Raw genomic sequence first — 17123 nt, 5'->3', positions numbered from 1 at the left:
TTTTTCTGGTTTTCCCACTGGACTCAAAAATTGTTAAAGTAAATATTAGCAGCTGAGTGTGCAAAGAGGCTGCCTGAAATCCAACATTTCAAAAAAAGGGAGAGAGTCCCTTGAAAAATTGAAACCACACTTGCAGCAGATGAAAATGAAGGAGAAGTTTTCCATGTGGGGAAGGGGATGAGGGGGCTGAGGGGGAAGGAATTCTGTGCAGTTTTGCATAGCTGTGCAGTGAAATCTTTTGAAGGATATCCTAATGGAACTGGACTGCAAAACAAATCTGAACACGATGTGCTGGCACGGGGCAGACAGCAGGGACTGCCTTGGATGTGGGAAGCGGTGCTGAGATAACAGGGCCTGTCTGGAGCTGCCAGGAGATCTCTGAGGAGAGGGATTTGTTCCATGGCTGATGGAAATCAGCCCTTTGGATTCCTTCCAGTGTCCAGCATCCTCTGGGCTTGGTCCAAAACCCAACTCCTTTGCATCCCAGTCCAAAATTCTTCAGAGAGTGCTGGGGAAGGGGCAGGTGGTGCATCAGGGGGTGGGGGGCTCTGCAGTCACAGAATCCCAAATCCCTGAGGCTGGAAAATCCCTCCAGGACCATGGAAACCCAGCTGTGCCCATCCCACCCTGTGCCCAGCCCAGAGCCCTGAGTTCCTCCAGAATTCCTGGGACACCTCCAGGGGTGGGCACTGCAAACCTCCCTGAGCACCCTGGCCAGGAAGAATTTTTCCCCCAAAATGCAAAAATGAGACTTTAAGGACTTTCAGGGCTCCTTTTCTGTTGTTGGTGTGAGGGCCTTGGGGCTGTGGGGGAACACAAAATGTTCCCTGCCAGAAGGGGCTGGGGCAGGGACAGCTCTGCTGCTGCTGGGGTTGGATTGATGGATATTCCCTTCTGGGAAAAGCCTGGGGGATTCTGGTGCTCAGGATCCCAGAAATGAGGCTGGAAAAGAGCTCCAAGGTCCCAAAGTCCCAGCTGGGCCCATCCCACCCTGTCCCCAGCCCAGAGCACTCAGTGCCACCTCCAGAATTGCTGGGACACCTCCAGGGGTTGGCACTGCAAACCTCCCTGGGCACCCTGGCCAGGAAGAATTTTCCCCCCAAAATGCAAAAATGCGGCTCATTTTCAGGCTCCTTCTCTGACACCTCTGTTGCTGGGGGTTGGATTAATGGATATTCCCTTCTGGGAAAAGCCTTGGTGTTTAGGATCCCAGAAATGAGGTGGGAAAACAGCTCCAAGGTCCCAAAGTCCCAGCTGTGCCCACCTTGATCCCAACCCAGAGCCCTCAGTGCCACCTCCAGAATTGCTGGGACACCCCCAGGGATGGGCACTGCAAACATCCCTGGGCAGCCCCTGCCAAGGCCTGGGCAGCCTGGCCAGGAAGAATTTTTCCCCCAAAATGCAAAAATGGGGCTCCTTTCAGGGCTCCTTTTCTGTTGTTGGTGTGAGGGCTTTGGGGCTGTGGGGAACACAAAATGTTCCCTGCCAGAAGGGGCTGGGGCAGGGACAGCTCTGCTGCTGGGGTTGGATTGATGGATATTCCCTTCTGGGAAAAGCCTTGGTGTTTAGGATCCCAGAAATAAGGTGGGAAAACAGCTCCAAGGTCCCAAAGTCCCAGCTGTGCCCACCTTGATCCCAACCCAGAGCACTGAGTTCCTCCAGAATTCCTGGGACACCTCCAGGGATGGGCACTGCAAACCCCCCTGGGCAGCTCCAACCCCTGAGCCCCCTTTCCATGGGGAAATTCTTGCTGGGCCCACCCTGGGCCAGCCTGAGGCCGCTCCCTCTGCTCCTGTTGTTGTGAATCTGTGCTCCAGTGGAGCTTGGAGTTGTGTGGTGTTATTAAATTAATTAAATAACACCCAGGGACTTCCCATGTGTGGCTTATGTTGGAATTTCAGCGTGGAAATTCTGGCCTGCTTTTGATGAAACCTCATCTGCTCCCTCCTTAATCAGGATAAAACCACTCATACAGTTCTACTGACCTCCTGTGTGGCTCCAATTGGTCAGGAGCTTCACTGCCAATTGCTTTATTGGTAATTAACAAGATATTATTCTGTACTGATTGGTCACTCAAACTCCTGATGCAGGAAAAGTTGTTTGTGAGAGACAGTTTTCATTTTTCTATCTAAGGTGTAAAAGCAGCTTATACAGGTGTAAGTTGTTTTTCACCCAGCAATAAACAAATAAACAGAAACAGTTTATATACAGGTGTAAACTGGCTTTCACCCAGCAATAAGCACAACCAGTTTATATACAGGTATAAGTTGTTTTTCACCCAGGAATAAACAAAAACAGTTTATATACAGGTGTAAGGTGTTTTTCATCCAAAAATAATCAAAATTAGTTGAAATACAGGTGTACCTTGTTTTGGACCCAGGAATAAGCAGAACTAGTTGATATACAGGTGTAAGTTGATTTTCATCTAGGAATAAGCAAAACCACTTTATACAGGTGTAAGTTGTTTTTCACCCAGGAATAAAGAGAAACAGTTTCTACAGGTGTAAGTTGATTTTAACCCAGCAATCAGCAAAAACAGTTTATGCACAGGTGTAAGTTGTTTTTCACCCAGCAATAAACAAAGATAGTTGATACAGGTATAAGTTGATTTTCATCTAGGAATAAGCAAAACCACTTTATACAGGTGTAAGTTGTTTTTCACTCAGGAATAAGCAAAACCAGTTTATACACAGGTGTAAGTTGTTTTTCATCCAAAAGTAATCAAAACTAGTTGAAATACAGGTGTACCTTGTTTTGGACCCAGGAATAAGCAGAACTAGTTGATATACAGGTGTAAGTTGTTTTTCACTCAGGAATAAGCAAAACCACTTTATATACAGGTGTAAATTGTTTTTCAGCCAGGAATAAACAGAAACAGTTTCTACAGGTGTAAGTTGATTTTAACCCAGGAATAAGCAAAAACAGTTAACACAGGGATAAGTTGATTTTAACCCAGCAATAAGCACAACTAGTTTATATACAGGTATAAGTTGTTTTTCACCCAGCAATAATCAAAACCAGTTGAAATACAGGTGTAAGTTGTTTTTCACCCAAAAATAAGCAAAAACAGTTTCTACAGGAGTAAGTTGATTTTAACCCAAAATAATCAAAACCAGTTGAAATACAGGTGTAAGTTGTTTTTCACCCAAAAATAAGCAAAAACAGTTTCTACAGGAGTAAGTTGATTTTAACCCAAAAATAATCCAAACCAGTTTCTATACAGGTGTAAGCTGTTTTTCACCCAGCAATAATTGTTGTGTTAAGGACCTGCCCACACCAGGATTGCTTTCACCTGGGAGCCTGCAAAGTGCCAGCTTGCCTCAGAAGCAATGACAGGCCAGCTCCTTTTGTGAATTTTCTGATATAACAGAGCAGGTTTGATTTTATAAAGCCTTTCTTTATGTTTTTCTATCTTCCTGCACCATCCAAGATTCCAGCCTTTGGCCAATGTAGATTCCTGCCCCTCAGTGAAGGGGGTCTGGCCAAGCAGCTCCTTTTATCCACAGCCTGCTTGGAAATACCCTGGTGAGGTTTTTTTATATTTTTGGAGCATTTGGAACTTTACATTTCTAAGCAGCACTTGTAAAGGGAATGTTCTGCATGAGGGTACTTAAGGGAATATTTTCCAGGACTATATTTATGCCTCTGTAGTCTTCCTTTAGTGGTCTTGAAGGAAGGAGCTGTTATTACTGTTAAATATAGATGTAATGTGGTGTTATTGCAGAAATGTCTTTATGTTCCATTTCTGGCTTTTAAAAAAAACACCTTTTCTTATTAAAATCAGTCAGGTCTATAACATTTATTATGTTTTAACATGTTGGCATAATGTTAGTGTTGGGAATAAGGCAGGATTGACACCTGATTCCAAATAAACTCTCCTAATGATGTTGCTACAGCAGTCATGCATGCCATCCTATATTTAAATTTAGGATTGTTGCTTTTCCTAGATTTGAATTTAGGATTGTTGCCTTCTTCTGGTGTATTTACTATTGAAATCCCATATTCCACATTTGTCTCACCTTAATTAAATGTCCAGTCTCAAGTGTTAAGTCTCCCCTGGTCAGCTTGAAAAAACTATTTTGGGGGGAATGACTCAACTTCTGTCATGAGAGGAAATCTCTGAGGGGAATTATTCCTGAGGATATTCAGATTGTTTCAAAGGTATTCAGAGATCAGTCACTGCTGCTGGCTTTTCCCTTTTTATTACCCAGTTTTTTGGTGGGATGATTATTTTAATTCAGTCGAAACGCAAGAGGTTTGCATTTTTATGGGTATTACCAAAGCCTGGAAGCAGCTTCCCTCACATGAAATTCATTCAGTTTTCTAAACAATTTTTAAAGGGCATTAATTTAGTCATCTGTGATGGTTGTGAACAGAAGCATATGTGAAAATATTCAGTGAAAAGATGCATCCCTTAATTCACCCAAACTCCACATCAACTATTTAACAGCACTTGCACTCTTGTAGCTTTTAAGATGTAGCTCAATTACATCCACGTATAAATAGAAAATGCTGGCAGGATTCTGTTTGCTCTGAGCCTTGTTTTGATGGTTCCATTGACATTTCAAACTTTGATTTGAAGCTCTGGAAATGGCTGCAGCTGTAAACATCTCCCTGAGCTGCTGCACTGGGCTGGAGGGGAGGGCTCACGTGTTCCCCACATCTTTATCTTTCAGGCTGTTTGATTGGAGCCAAGGAGTCAGCAAAGAACCTCAAGAAGACAACTTGGATCATGACCAGAAGATAAAAAAAAGAAAACAAAAAGAATGTGGCATATAAAGGGTGTAATACCTGGAGGTATTGGATCTGACTCATATTTATAAAAATGAGACGAGCTTTCACAAAACACAAGTTATCTGAGACAGTCATCAAGCTTGGAGCCATCATGCTGTTGAACTAGAAATTCTCCTTTTCCCCATTCTCCTTTCTGACAGGTAACAAAGGATTGGTGAATTATGATTTTCCCAAGTTGGAAGCACTAATTTTTATCTATATAGTTCATCCTTATGAATATATAAGGAGTTAAACATTGCATATTTAATGTGGATTATAATGGGAAAGTGACTCATTAACCAAAATGGCCACTTTTGAGGACTTGGTTTCAAACTGAGCTGGAGCCTCCCGATGCACTTTGTAGGATTTGGGGGAAGCTGTGCTGCAGGGCCTGCTCTGGGAGGCCAGGATGACATGTAGTGAAAGGATATCACCTTCCTGTTGATATCTCTGAAGACTCCTAACCAGAAACAGGAAAATGAATGGTGGCAAGGAGTGTGACGGAGGGGACACGGATGGAGGGCCACCAGCAGTGCAAGTTCCCGTTGGTTGGCAGCGGAGGGTGGACCAAAGTGGAGTTCTGTACATCAGGTAAGGCCGCCCCAGGGCTGGGCTGGGCTGGGCTTGGTGCACTCTGGCCAGGATGTGCAGGGAGTTCCTGACTCAGCTCCTTCCTTCTGCTCTGAAACGTCGAGGAGTTGTTCCTCGAGCACAAGATGGTCTTGGAAGGTGAAGGAGGGGAGATGTTGGTGGGGTTTGGGAAGGAATTCCTGCCTGGGAGGGTGGGGAGGGGCTGGGATGGGATTCCCAGAGCAGCTGGGGCTGCCCCTGGATCCCCAGGCCAGGCTGGACAGGGCTTGGAGCAGCCAGGGCCAGTGGGAGATGTCCCTGGGCACTGGTTAGAGCTGGATGAGCTTTAAATCCCTCCCATCTCAAACCATTCCATGATTTTGTGATTCTTTTCCAATGGGCTGGGATGGAATTCCCAGAGCAGCTGGGGCTGCCCCTGGATCCCTGGAAGTGTCCAAGGCCAGGTTGGACATTGGGGCTTGGAGCAGCCTGGGATGGTGGGAGATGTTCCTGGGCAACAGTTTGAACTGGATGAGCTTTAGATCCCTTTAACCCAACCCATTCCATGATTTTGTGATTCTTTTCCAAGTAAATTTGGGCTGGGATGGGATTCCCAGAGCAGCTGTGGCTGCCCCTGGATCCCTGGAAGTGCCCCAAGGCCAAGCTGGACAGGGCTTGGAGCAGCCAGGGGCAGTGGGAGATGTCCCTGGGCAGGGATTGGAGCTGGATGAGCTTCAGATCCCTCCCATCTCAAACCATTCCATGATTTTGTGATTATTTTCCAAGTAAATTTGGGCTGGGATGGAATTCCCAGAGCAGCTGGGGCTGCCCCTGGATCCTTGGAGGTGTCCAAGGCCAGGTTGGACATCGGGGCTTGGAGCAGCCTGGGATGGTGGGAGATGTCCCTGGGCTGGGGTTGGAGCTGGATGAGCTTTAAATCCCTTTAACCCAAACCATTCCATGATTTTGTAATTATTTTCCAAGTAAATTTGGGCTGGGATGGGATTCCCAGAGCAGCTGGGGCTGCCCCTGGATCCCTGGAAGTGTTCAAGGCCGGGTTGGACATTGGGGCTTGGAGCAGCCTGGGATGGTGGGAGATGTTCCTGGGCTGGGGTTGGAGCTGGATGAGCTTTAAATCCCTCCCAACACAACCCATTCCATGATTTGGTGATTATTTTCCAAGTAAATTATGGCCTGGATGGAATTCCCAGAGCAGCTGTTGCTGCCCCTGGATCCCTGGAAGTGTCCCAGGCCAGGCTGGACAGGGCTTGGAGCAGCCTGGGATGGTGGGAGATGTTCCTGGACTAGGGTTGGAGCTGGATGAGCTTTAGATCCCTTTAACCCAACCCATTCCATGATTTTGTGATTATTTTCCAAGTAAATTTGGGCTGGATTGGGATTCCCAGAGCAGCTGGGGCTGCCCCTGGATCCCTGGAAGTGTCCCAGGCCAAGCTGGACAGGGCTTGGAGCAATCTGGGATGGTGGGAGATGTCCCTGGGCAACAGTTTGAACTGGATGAGCTTTAGATCCCTTTAACCCAAACCATTCCATGATTTTGTGATTCTTTTCCAAGTAAATTTGGGCTGGGATGGGATTCCCAGAGCAGCTGTGGCTGCCCCTGGATCCCTGGAAATGCCCAAGGCCAAGCTGGACAGGGCTTGGAGCAGCCTGGGATGGTGGGAGATGTCCCTGGGCTCTGGTTGGAGCTGGATGAGCTTCAGATCCCTTTAACCCAAAGCATTCCATGATTTTGTGATTATTTTCCAAGTCAATTTAACTCATGTGACCACTCAATAGCTCCAAACTCATTTTTATGCCCACGAAGGTTCTGTGTTCACTATCACTGACATTCTCCAGCTTTTATGGATCCCTCACATTTCTCATGTGGGGAAAAAAACCCCAAGAACATAAACCCAAATCCAAAGTTTTAGGTACTTTATTTGTTTATTGTCTTAGCTTATTGGATTTTTTAATTTTTTTTGCTTCACCCTGGAACGGTCACAAAGAAATGCATTGAAATTGCTATGAAATAAATGTGTTCAGACAAAGAGAGCCTAAATTAAATGCTATTGGGAAAAAGAGCAAAGTTAGCTTTATAAAATGATATTTTTGTGTACTTGATGACCCCACTCAGCTTTTGAACTTAATTTCCACAGCCCTAAAAAGTTTTACACAACAGCTTTGGGGAAGCTCATGTCATTCCTGCCCTCTTCCCAAGTTTTCCAATGTATTTTTTAATTCTTTGAATTCCATGATTTTGTGGCAGTTTCTTACAATTTTCTGAATAATGAGTTTTCTGGTAGTTTATTTACCTGATGATCCCACTCAGCTTTTGAACTTCATTTTCCGCAGCCCTAACAAATTTTACACAGCAGCATTACTGAAGCTCTTTACTGCCCTCTTCCCAAGTTTTCCAATTTTTTTATTTTTTGAAATCCATTATTTTTATGCCAATTTCTTACAATTTTCTGAATAGTGACTTTTCTGGTAGTTTATTTACCAGATGACCCCACTGAGCTTTTACACTTAATTTTCTACAACCCTAAAAAGTTCCACACAACAGCATTAACATTTACTGCCCTCTTCCCAAGTTTTCCAATGTATTTTTTTGTTCTTTGGTGATTTTTTCTGGTACTTTTATGTACCTGATGATCCCATGCAACTTTTGAACTTAATTTCCCCCAGCCCTAACAAGTTTTACACAACAGCTTTGGAGAAGTAAATGTTATTCCTGCCATTTTCCAATGTATTTTTTTTAGTCTTTGAATTCCGTGATTCTATGGAATTTATTTTATAACATTATTTTATAATATTATTTTATAATTTTTTTTTTCTTACAATTTTCTGAATAGTGACTTTTCTGGTAGTTTATTTACCAGATGATCCCATGCAACTTTTGAACTTAATTTCCCCCAGCCCTAACAAGTTTTACACAACAGCTTTGGAGAAGTAAATGTTATTCCTGCCTTTTTATATATATATATATAAATAATATATAAATTTATTTTTATATATAAATAATATCTATAATTTTTTTTCTCTTACAATTTTCTGAATAGTGATTTTTCTGGTAGTTTATGTACCTGATGACCTCAGTCAGCTTTTGAATTTGGTTTTCCACAACCCTAAAAAGTTCTACACAACAGCATTAACATTTACTGCCCTCTTCCCAAGTTTTCCAATGTATTTTTTTATTCTTTGGTGATTTTTTTTCTGGTACTTTTATGTACCTGATGATCCAATGCAACTTTTGAACTTCATTTCCCCCAGCCCTAAAAAGTTTTACACAACAGCTTTGGAGAAGTAAATGTTATTCCTGCCATTTTCCAATGTATTTTTTTTAGTCTTTGAATTCCGTGATTCTATGGAATTTATTTTATAACATTATTTTATAATATTATTTTATAATATTTTTTTTCCTTACAGTTTTCTGAATAGTGACTTTTCTGGTAGTTTATTTACCAGATGATCCCATGCAACTTTTGAACTTAATTTCCCCCAGCCCTAACAAGTTTTACACAACAGCTTTGGAGAAGTAAATGTTATTCCTGCCTTTTTATATATATATATATAAATAATATATAAATTTATTTTTATATATATAAATAATATCTATATTTTTTTTTCTTACAATTTTCTGAATAGTGACTTTTCTGGTAGTTTATTTACCAGATGACCCCACTGAGCTTTTAAACTTAATTTTCTACAACCCTAAAAAGTTCTACACAACAGCATTAACATTTACTGCCCTCTTCCCAAGTTTTCCAATGTATTTTTTTAGTCTTTGAATTCCATGATTCTATGGAATTTATTTATATATATAGATATATATAAATAATATATAAATTTATTTTTATATATATAAATAATATCTATAATTTTTTTTCTTACAATTTTTTGAATAGTGAATTTTCTGGTAGTTTATTTACCAGATGACCACACTGAGCTTTTAAACTTAATTTTCTACAACCCTAAAAAATTCTACACAACAGCATTAACATTTACTGCCCTCTTCCCAAGTTTTCCAATGTATTTTTTTATTCCTTGGTGAATTTTCTGGTGCTTTTAATTACCTGATGACCCCACTGAGCTTTTAAACCTAATTTTCCGCAGCCCTAAAAAGTTCTACACAACAGCATTACTGAAGCTCTTTACTGCCCTCTTCCCAAGTTTTCCAATGATTTTTTTTTTTTATTATTTCTTGGTGAATTTTCTGATGCTTTTATTTACCTGATTATCACGCTCAGCTTTTAAACTTGATTTCCCCCAGCCCAAAAACTTCTACACAACAGCATTACTGAAGCTCTTTTACTGCCCTCTTCCCAAGTTTTCCAGTGTATTTTTTTATTCCTTGGTGAATTTTCTGGTGCTTTTATTTACCTGATGATCCCACTCAGCTTGTAAACTTCATTTCCCCCAGCCCTAACAAATTTTACACAACAGCTTCCGTGAAGTTCATTCCTGCCCTCTTCCCAAGTTTTCCAGTGTATTTTTCTATTCCTTGGTGAATTTTCTGCTCACTTTCTCAGAGTTTCTGATGAATAAAAGTGTTTTGCACTGCTGTGTGTGCAAGGCCCGAGCAGGAGGTGTTATTTGGGAAGGTGGGAGTGCAATAATCCAATTTTTGCCTGCCTTGGAGCATCCCCAGGCTCTGAGGGCAGCGGAATCCCCCAGGATTGAGTTTCCACAAGCTCCTCTGTGCCCTGCCAGCGTGCACAGGCAAGGAAAGGTCAAACAATATTGACTCCACAGCTATCCCAGGGAAAAATTAGTGGATATATTCAGATCTGACACGATTCAAGTGGAATAGATGATCCCAGCTGAATAAAGACTCCGTGTTTGTGCCTCCTTGGAAAGCACAGATGCTTTCCTGTCAGCTGTCAGCAGTTGCTTTGGGTTAAATCAAGATTAAATCCATTCATTAAGTGGTTTTCGTTACCTGCTGGAAGCACTGAGTTGACTCTGAGGGTTTTTCTTAGCAAAACAGAGCTGCTGAGTGGGGCCTAAATCACCCCTGCGAGTGTGCAGGGCCAGGCTGGAGGGGCTGGGAGGTGATTCCAGGGCTGGAATCAGCCGAGCTTCAGCTCCTTCCCAAGCCAGAGCGTCTGCAATTCCATGATTTTGTGGCACTTTCCTACAAAAGAAGCTTTGGGTTATCCTTTGTGTTACAGAAGTGTCAATAACTCTGTGTGCACACACGAGACTTTGCAGTTACAGCTGTGCCCAGGGTCAAGGCAGAAATGGGGGAAAATGGCCCTTTTTTAAATTTAGTTGTGTTTTGTGGATGGATAGCCCTGCCTGTGTGTGCAGTAGGAATGCTGGATCCCACAGATTCAGGGATTGCCCTTCCTCCCCACTCCTGACTGGCAGCACGCTCCTTTTCACTCCAGCATCCCAACAGCACACCCGGGTCATTTAAAATCACTTTTTTCTAAAAATACCCCAGGAAAAGGAGCCTTTTTTAGCCAATGCAAATAAAACAGCATCCTCACTGCAGAGCATATTCCCAGAAATGCCTTTTAACAGGAGATTTTTAGGATCACAGGAAGTGTCTGGAGGGATTTTGGGTGTGGATGGGATGGTGCAGAGCAAACGTCAGGGTGGGATTCTCCCTTGGGAAGCTGTTCCATCCTCCAGCGTGGAGTTTGGGCTCAGCATGGTCAGGACAGGGGGAACATCCAAAGGGATCAGCCAGGATCCTGCAGTAATGAAAATAAACAAAAGCAAATAAAATAATAAGCAAAATAAAAGAGCAGTTTCCCCCTGCTCCCCAGGGATTTCAGACTCCTGACCAGTCACCAGACCTGGACCTTTATTTTTAGGTTGCTCTTTCATCTTCCTCACCCTCCAAGCTGTCACTGCTACACAGATTCAACCTGAGCACTTCTCCCAAAAATAACTATTTCAGGCCATGCCTGGCAAAGAAATGACTTATTTAAACTGTCAGCAGGGCTTGAAATGTCACTTGCAGATGTTGCTTCAGATGTGACTCGTGCAGGGTGAGGTGTTTATGAAGCACCAAAGTTCCTCACAGCTTGGAATTTTGAGTCAGGAGTGGTTTTGTGATCCAAACTATTCCACTTGAGCTGGTTTTGTTTGAATTAGGGCTATTTACAGCTGCCATTAATAACCAGTGTTTTATTCAGGATAAACAGTTCAGCTGGCCCAGCAATAAAGAGCAGTCTGCAAGTTACAGGCTGGGGACACGAGAAGGTTTTTTTTATATTATGAATTAGTGATTTTGCCATAACAGAGTTCCCAGTGCCCTATTTTGGGAAGTGGAGATAATGATTTTCTGGTGGGAGTTGGAGAAATCCAAGTGCAGTTTGTCAGGAGCTGGCTGGCCTGGCTCCTTGGGGTAATATTTCTTACTTTCAGTGAGAAGATCAAAATTTTACAAAATTTTAGCTGAATGAAACCAAACGTTGTGCATCAAAGGGACCCAGCTGCAACAGTTTTGTTTCCTTTAAAATATGTTTGGGGTTTTGTTTTGTTTTTTTTTTGTAAGTATTATCTCAATTCTTCAATAAAAGCAAGAAGTACTATGAGAAAAAAAAATCTGAAATGTGATTTTACCCATTGTCCTTGTGAGCAGATACAAAGTCCTGGCCTATCCAAGAGCTTGTATTCATCATTTCTGTTCCTTTGCAGTCCCAGTGGGTCTTTATTATCCTGCTTGGAGCAGGTGAAGACTTACTTGCTGACTGATGGAACGTGCAAGTGTGGCCTAGAATGTCCTCTTGTTCTTCCCAAGGTAAAGCACAGCATCATTTTGGATCTGGGTGCAATAATATTTATCAGCTGCCCGTGCTGGTGACTCAGACTCTGTTCAGGTCATCTCTAAAATAAATGGTGTCCACTCAAAGTTAGATTAAAAATATAAAATAAAATTTTATATAAATTTTATATTAAAAAAATTTATATTAAAAAAATTTTATATAAAAAAAAATTTTATCCTTAGCCCCTCTTGCAGAGGATCTGACTCAGTTATTATAAATATTTTAATTTTTTATTTGTTGTTTCCAAACATCCTGTCGGGGAATCCCTTGGGCAGTATAGGAGCAGTCAGGAGCAGAGGAGAATTCCTTTATAAAATATAAAATTCCTAATTTTTGTGAATTTGCTGCCTGTAGTCATTCTTTTAAACACTGGAATTTTCACTGCCAGGTCTTTAATTTTGATCCTGGAGCTGCTGTGAAGCAGAGAACTGCTGAAGATGTTAAAGCGGACGAAGATGTCACCAAACTATGCATTCACAAAAGGAAAATTATTGCTGTGGCTACACTTCACAAAAGCATGGAAGCACCACATCCTTCACTGGTTCTAACTAGTCCTGGTGGTGGAACAAGTGAGTAAAATGAAATCATGCAGAATCATGGAATAATCTGATTTTTATACACATAATTACTGTGCAAAACCACCCCCAAAGTCTGGCCACAAGTGCAAAAATAAGCAGATTGAAGGAATAAATAAAGGGAGTAGGCAGAGATGGAGGTAGATAGAAAATGAGTCTAAAAGCAGGTCAGCCCAGACTAAGAGCATGATTTTCTTGGAAAAGATATCAGATTGTTCTAGACAAAGAAAATACATTAGCTCTCATCTTTTGGAACTGTAGTAATGTGTCTGATATTCTGTCACATGGGAAATTAGAGGAGCAGAATAAAGTGATTATGAAGGGATTAGGATGTGGCTAAGGACTTGGCTAAATGGGAAATTGTATTGTAAAGGAGAATAGACAGCAAGAGGAGATCTCCACTGTCATTTCTCAAGGATTACTTTTGGCCACCAACCTGGATTAGCATTTTAATTATCCCCACCAATAAAAAAAAGTGAGGACATTTGTTGGTGGCTGAAGTTGACAGGTACTCTCCAAACAAAGGTGTAAAACCAAGGGGGTTCCCTGAGGCCTGGAGTGAAAGCAAAGTTAGCACTGAAACAGCTCCAAACCCAGAAATTCACCCAAAATCGGGGACTTTGTCAGGGTCACAGGAACAGGTTCTGCAGAGAATGACAAATCCCAGTGGGCAGGACAGAGGAGGGAAGGGGCTGAGTTTATAATTTTGTACTCTGGGGTTGCAGCTCCTGGGAAAAGGCCTGAGCTCCCTGCACCCCTCATTGCTGTGAGAGCACCTGGCCAACTCAAGTGGGCTCTTCCCTCTTCAAAGGGGAAAAAAATACAAGAAAACCAAGAAACAATAAATTTTAGAGACGTGCCAGTGCTAACAGACCCATGCTGTTCATAGCACTGATGTGCCCCTGCCTTTTCACGTTGAAATTTAGGATTTAAAACTTTGCTTGAAAATTTTTTTTCAGTGTAATTTTGGTTTTAAGTGTCAGTGGAATTTCCCAAGTTTCTGTGCATTTCCCTGCTTAATTTTTTCAATGAGTAGTAGTTAAATTACATTCCTGTTTTCAAAAAATCAGCAAAATGGAGGTAATTTATATATTTCTGTGCTCTTTCTCTGTCAGTCAGAATTTTGTGCATAAGCAAAGAAGAAAATTCCCCAATAAATCTCCCTGTAAGCAAAATTTTTGCACATTTATATGTGACCATTTGCTTATTTCCAGCACTCAAGGTGAGGCCTCTCATAATTATTTTATTTTGCAGTTCAGCCTTTAGTTTTGTCCCCTAAATGAGAATTTGGTTGTATCTGGGGACAGGGGAAATGTTTGTTTCTCTCACATTGGAGCAAATAGGATGAAGGCAGGATTGTCAGTGCTGTCTGACCAGGCTGAAAGATGAGCAGAGGAATTCCAAGGCACCTCTGGGTTCATTTGAACACAGAATTTTTAGCTCCCAATTCCAGCTGAATTTTGCACATCCAGAGGCTTCATGCCAAGCACTGCAAGCTGAATTGCAAATTCCCAGAGCTGCAAAACTGGCAGAAAGTCCCCCAGACTTGGAGCTGCTTGTGCTTCTAGTCTGGAAGTAAAACATTGGGAAAAAATCTCTTTAAATAAAGCTGGAAAGTGGTCTTGTGTTTGTTGGAAGGTGTAGCCTAAAAAGTGGGATTTACAGGGAATTTTTCCATCATGTGCAATTATCCCCAAGGCTTTTATCCTGCAAACAAACAGGAACATTCAGGATGCCTCATTTGGGACAGGATCTTTTCTGTGGGAACTGAGTCTCAGTCCTGGACAGGCTTTGTTCCTCCTGTCCTCAATAGATGGTGCCAGAGGCTCCTTTTCCCTGCCACAGCCATCCCTCTCCTCCTGCCAGAGGGGGGATGCTGGAGATGCAGGAGGCTTGCTTGGAAAAGGCAAAAGGCAAGGAAAAAGGTTCCAAACAGTCCATGTTTCTGTGGGATACGGAATTACAGCTGTGTCACTGGGGACAGGCACCGTTCCAGCTTGGAGATTGAGGGTTTATTTCTGCTGAAGCAAAAGTTTAGCCAAAGGCTCCCTGAGCTTTTTTGGGAACGTTTTCACCCTCAGCAGCTTTGTCCTGAAACGTGGGGCACTGGATTTACAACCAGTAGTAACTGTTGTGTGTTTCCCACGCCAGGTGCAACGCCAGTAGTTCCCACCCGAGCAGCAACTCCAAGGTCGATGAGGAATAAATCACATGAAGGAATTACAAATTCTGTGATGCCGGAATGTAAGACTCCTTTCAAGTTGATGATGGGGGCATCTAATGCCATGGGTAGGCTTTATGTGCAAGAAATGGCTGGAAGCCAGCAAGCAGAGCTCCATCCTGCCTATCCCAGGCAGAGGTTGGGGAGCAATGAACTGGGGCAGAAGTCTCCGTACCGCGGCAGCCACGGGGGGATGCCCAGCCCGGCCTCCTCGGGCTCGCAGATCTACGGGGACGGCTCCATCTCGCCCAGGACCGACCCGCTCGGGAGCCCCGACGTCTTCACGAGGAACAATCCCAGTTTTCACGGAGCGCCCAACTCCAGTCCCATCCACATGACCAGGACGCCTCTGTCCCCGCCGTCGGTCATGCTCCACGGCTCTCCCATACAGTCATCCTGTGCCATGGCTGGAAGGACTAATATACCTCTTTCCCCCACCCTGACCACCAAGAGCCCAGTCATGAAAAAACCCCTGTGTAACTTTTCGGCCGGTATGGAAATACCACGAGCAATGTTCCACCATAAACCCCCCCAAGGCCCACCCCCGCCTCCTCCACCGCCTTCTTGTGCTCTTCAGAAAAAGCCATTAACATCCGAGAAGGATCCGCTTGGCATTCTGGACCCCATTCCCAGCAAGCCGCCGAACCAGAACCCCGTGATCATGAACCCCACCACGTTCCACTCGAGTGTCCACTCTCAGGTACCCGTGATGAATGTAAGCATGCCCCCCGCCGTGGTGCCCCTGCCCAGCAACCTGCCCCTGCCCACCGTCAAACCCGCCCACATCAACCATGGCGCCCACGTCCAAAGGGTTCAGCACTCGGCGTCCACGTCGCTGTCCCCGTCGCCGGTGACGTCCCCCGTTCACGCCATGGCGCCCGGCATGGCGAGGATCGAGGCTTCTCCCCAAAGATCGCGTTCTTCTTCCACCTCGTCCGATCACGGAAACTTCCTGCTGCCTCCCGTGGGGTCGTCCTGTAGCGGTATCAAAGTCCCTCCCAGGTCCCCGAGGTCAACCATAGGGTCGCCGAGGCCATCCATGCCATCCAGCCCTTCCACCAAGCACGACGGACTCAGTCAGTACAAGGACATCCCCAACCCGTTAATTGCTGGAATGAGTAACGTGTTAAATCCTCCCAACAACGCCGTTTTTCCCGCTGCGTCGGCCGGAAGCGGTTCCTTGAAGAGTCAGCCTGGTTTGCTGGGAATGCCTTTAAATCAGATCTTGAACCAGCACAACGCTGCCTCTTTTCCAGCAAGCAGTTTACTCTCAGCAGCAGCCAAAGCACAGCTAGCAAATCAAAATAAACTTGCTGGTAACAACAATAACAGCAGTAGCAATTCTGGACCTGTTGCCAGCGGCGGCAGCACCGAAGGACACAGCACTTTAAATCCCATGTTCCCTCCTGCTGCCAACGTGCTCCTCCCCACCACGGAAGGGCAGAGCGGCCGGGCAGCACTGAGAGATAAATTGATGTCTCAGCAAAAGGATCCTCTGAGGAAAAGGAAGCAGCCCACCACCACGGTGCTGAGCTTGCTGAGGCAGTCTCAGCTGGACAGCTCTGGCCTTCCCAAAGCCGGCTCCGATTTGATCAGAAAGCCAAGTCAAAGCTCCTTCCCCATCAGCTCCATGTCGCAGCTCCTGCAGTCCATGAGTTGTCAGAGCTCCCACGGGAGCAGCAATAGTTCCTCGGGCTGCGGGGGCTCCGGCGGCGCCGTGCCCTGCCCCGGTGCCCAGCTGCACCTGGCGGAGCCCGCGCTGCCCCCGGGGCTGCCCTGCCCCAACCCCAGCCCCAGCCCCGGCTTCGGGCCCGGCGCTGCCCCCTCCAACCACCTGGCGGGGCTCCTCAACCAGATGCAGGCCGGGAGCTGCGGGATGCTCCCCCAGGCGGGAATGGCCTTGGGGAGCTCCCTGCACCCCAGCCCGGCCCAGGCCCGGCTCCAGGCGCCCTCCACGCCAGGCATCCCCAACAGCATCGGGAGCAGCTGCAACCAGAGCAGCCCTGAAGCAGGTACGTGGCTGTGCCAGGGGATGGTCACGGGTTTCTGTCCCTGGGAATCTCTGGTGGCTGCTTTTGGATGTTTGTCTGGGTTTGGAAAGCCAGGTGTCTGCTAAGGAAGGCAGAGCCTGCCCTGAAATGGGAAAAGTAAACCCCCTCCCTCTGAATTATTATAATTTCTGAGATTAAAAGGCTATGATATGGG

The 17123-nt window shown here is 44.6% G+C and overlaps 1 protein-coding gene across 2 annotated transcripts in view; it reads left to right on the top strand.

The window, feature by feature from the left end:
- The window catches only part of MBD5 (methyl-CpG binding domain protein 5), a 150414-nt gene that overhangs the window by 104994 nt on the left and 28297 nt on the right, over nucleotides 1-17123 (top strand). For both annotated transcript variants that reach the window (XM_074547847.1, XM_074547846.1), the window contains 4 exons: nucleotides 4677-5364; nucleotides 11995-12097; nucleotides 12511-12691; nucleotides 14849-16930. In XM_074547847.1, coding sequence (XP_074403948.1) covers nucleotides 5252-5364; nucleotides 11995-12097; nucleotides 12511-12691; nucleotides 14849-16930 — 2479 coding nt within the window. In that variant the 5' untranslated portion in view covers nucleotides 4677-5251. The remainder of the gene's footprint in view (nucleotides 1-4676; nucleotides 5365-11994; nucleotides 12098-12510; nucleotides 12692-14848; nucleotides 16931-17123) is intronic.

The sequence above is a fragment of the Zonotrichia albicollis genome, chromosome 10 (assembly GCF_047830755.1).
Source record: "Zonotrichia albicollis isolate bZonAlb1 chromosome 10, bZonAlb1.hap1, whole genome shotgun sequence".
NCBI lineage: Eukaryota > Metazoa > Chordata > Aves > Passeriformes > Passerellidae > Zonotrichia > Zonotrichia albicollis.
Note: the sequence above shows the minus strand (reverse complement) of the source record. Positions and strands in the feature narration are given on the sequence as shown.